Genomic DNA, 3339 nt, shown 5'->3' on the forward strand with positions numbered 1-3339 from the left:
CCTGCAATGCAGGAGACACAGAATCCCTGGGTTAGGAAAATCCCCTGGAGAAGGCTTTGGCAACCCACTCCAGTATTTTTGTCTGAAGAATTCTATGGATAGAGGAACCTGGTGGGCTACAGTCCATGGGGGTCACAGAGTCGGAACAGACTGAGTGACTACCACTTTAATCTAGTTTCCAAAGATTCCAGACCCTTCCTTCTTTCCTGACTCACTTGTCAACCCCACCCCTTCCCACTCCTCAGGGCCCTACCTGTCCGTTTTCAGGTCAGCTGAGCAAACATTTCAGGCCTGAGGGGCCATCAGCAAGGGCTTAGATGTTTTGTTGCCAATTCTCCCAACTTAGCCTGCAATAAGGGTCTTCCTGCCTTGTGTCACGAGAGCCAATAGAATGAGCCTGAGTTTGGGTCAGAAGCAAAGGGAGGCTTCCTTCTCTGATCAGAGAAATGGGAGGTGCGAGCTTGTGTTCTAGAGCAGAGGTCCCCAACCTTTTTGGCACCAGGGACTGATTTCATGGAAGACAAATTTTCCACTGATGGGTAGTAGTGATGGTTTCAGGATGGTTCAAGTGAATTACATTTATTGTGCAAAGGCTTCCCTGGTGGCTCAGATGGTAAAGAACCTGCCAAAGTCCTGGGTTCAATCCCTGGGTTGGGAAGATCCCCTGGAGAAGGGAGTGGCTACACACTCCAGTATTCTGGCCTAGAGAATCCCATGTACAGAGGAGCCTGGTGGGCTACAGTCCATAGGGTTGCAAAGAGCCCATGGGGAAATGACTGAGCAAATTTAACTTCACTTATTTCAGTTATTATTGTATCAGTGAAGGAGGAGAGGAACTTTCACTTCATTTATTTCAATTATTATTATATCAGTGAAAGAGGAGAGTGAAAAAGTTGGCTTAAGACTGAACATTCAGAAAACTAAGATCATGGCATCCGGTTCCACCACTTCATGACAAATAGATGGGGGAACACTGGAAACAGTGAGAGACTTTATTTTGGGGGGCTCCAAAGTCACTGCAGTTGGTGATTGCAGCCATGAAATTAAAAGATGCTTGCTTCTTGGAAGAAAGGCTATGACTAACCTAGACGGCATATTAAAAAACAGAGATACTACTTTGCCAACAAAGGTCCGTCTAATGAAAGCTGTGGTTTTTCCAGTAGTCATGTATGGATGTAAGAGTTGGACTACAAAGAAAGCTGAGTGCTGAAAAATTGATGATTTTGAACTGTGGTGCTGGAGAAGACTCTTGAGGGTCCCTTGGACTGCAAGGGGATCAAACCAGTCCATCCTAAAGGAAATCAGTTCTGAATATTCATTGGAAGGACTGATGCTGAAGCTGAAACTCCAATACTTTGGCCACCTGATGTGAAGAGCTGACTTATTGGAAAAGACTCTAATGCTGGGGAAGATTGAAGGTGGGAGGAGAAGGGGATGACAGGGCATAAGATGGTTGGATGGCATCACTGACTCAATCAATGGACATGAGTTTGAATAAACTCTGGGAGTTGGTGATGGACAGGGAGGCCTGGTGTCCTGCAGTCCATGGGTCACAAAGAGTCAGACACGGAGAAGGTTGATGTCACCAAGGCCTGGGTGGATCGGATTCAGAATGCTAGAGGAGTGTCTGTCGTTAAACCAGTGAGATCTGGACGTAGAATCTGTAAAGTGAGGCCCCCCGCAATAGGAAGAGTAAGAATCTGAGCGGTTTTTCAGTAGAAGTCTTGGGGTACATTTTCATTGGTGAAAAACAATGACTACTCTTGAAAGCTTAGAAGCCAAAGTCATCCTTACTTCATCCCCAATCCGAGGAGTGGGAGATGGAATGGAAACTGAGGAGCCACCTAAATCTATTGAAGTTACTCCTGGAATCCAACCTATAACACATCACATCCTTCAGAGTCCACGAAAGAAAGCAGTCCCATCAGAGAGCCCAGGAGTTCTTCAGCTAGGGAAGATTCTTGCTGAAAAAGCCGTGGAAGTCGAAGCTGTAAAAATATTAGTTCCCAAAGCCGCTATAACCCATAATATCCCCTACAAAAATGCAAAGGTTAAGTCTCTGGGACATCATAAAGGAGAACTCCTTGGCCAGCCAGATGGAGTCATAGAACCCAGAAAGGAACTGTCCGAGGTAAAGAATACATTGGAAAAGCTCAAGAACTCTGAAAGGAGATTGCTACAGGACAAAGAAGGCCTTTCAAGTCAGCTCAGAGTACAGTCAGACGTCAATCGTGAGTTAAAAAAGCTGCTGGTGGCTTCTGTTGGGGATGACCTTCAGTATCACTTTGAACGTGTAGCCCGTGAGAAAAATCAGCTTATTTTAGAAAACGAAGCCCTGGGTCAAAACATTGCTCAGCTTTCTGAACAGTTAGAACGGATGTCGATACAGTGTGATGTGCGGCGAAGTAAATTCCTCGCAAGCAGGGTTATGGCAGATGAGTTAACCAACTCCAGAGCAGTTCTGCAGCGTCAGAACCGTGATGCACAGAGCGCTATACAAGATCTCCTGAGTGAACGGGAACAGTTTCGTCAGGAAATGGTAGCTATGCAGAAGTTGCTGGAGGAGCTCTTGGTCTCTTTGCAGTGGGGAAGGGAGCAAACTTACTACCCTAGAGGGCAACCTCACAGCACGGCAGAACTGGCATTAACAAATCACAAGCTGGCAAAAGCAGTAAATTCTCATCTTCTGGGAAATGTTGGCACTAATGGTCAAAAAAAGGTTCCATCAACAGTTGAATTCTGCAGTACTCCAGCAGAAAAAATGGCTGAAACGGTTCTACGCATTTTGGATCCAGTTACATGTACAGAAAGCTCACCTGATAATCCATTTTCCGAGTCTTCACCAACCACCTTACTTGCTACAAAGAAAAATATTGGACGATCTCATCCCTATACAAGATATGAAAATATAACTTTCGATTGCTGCAATCACTGCCAGGGAGAACTTGTTGCCCTTTAACAATCAATATGATGGAGGCACACTACAGCCACTTGCTTTTTACCCAAGAGTCATTATTATTTGGGAGCTGGGGATCTTTGGATGCTAGAAGTATTATCACTTTCTATTTTAATAATATATATCCCCAAAGATGTTTCATGTACTGGACTCCAGATTACCCTTTCTTAATAAATACCTCAGGGTAAAGAAAAAAAAAAAAAAAGAGTCAGACACGACTGAGAGACTGAACTGAACTGAACTGATTATATCAGTTCCATCTTGGATCATTAGGCATTAGATTCCAGCGGCCGGGGATCCCTGCTTTAGAACACACGCCCTCCCCGGCTAGGTGGGGCTACTTAACAGCGAGTTCAGCAGCGGGGAGGTGGGGGGAGGGCTTT

At 45.2% G+C, this 3339-nt stretch overlaps 1 protein-coding gene across 1 annotated transcript; it reads left to right on the forward strand.

The window, feature by feature from the left end:
• Positions 1-1753: 1753 nt before the first annotated feature.
• On the forward strand, positions 1754-2959 carry LOC128057852 (golgin-45-like). Its single transcript, XM_052650342.1, has one exon. The coding sequence runs from the start codon at positions 1754-1756 to the stop codon at positions 2957-2959; it is 1206 nt and encodes a 401-aa protein (XP_052506302.1).
• The last annotated feature ends 380 nt before the right edge of the window (positions 2960-3339 follow it).

This window comes from Budorcas taxicolor, chromosome 12 (assembly GCF_023091745.1).
Source record: "Budorcas taxicolor isolate Tak-1 chromosome 12, Takin1.1, whole genome shotgun sequence".
Taxonomy (NCBI): Eukaryota; Metazoa; Chordata; class Mammalia; order Artiodactyla; family Bovidae; genus Budorcas; species Budorcas taxicolor.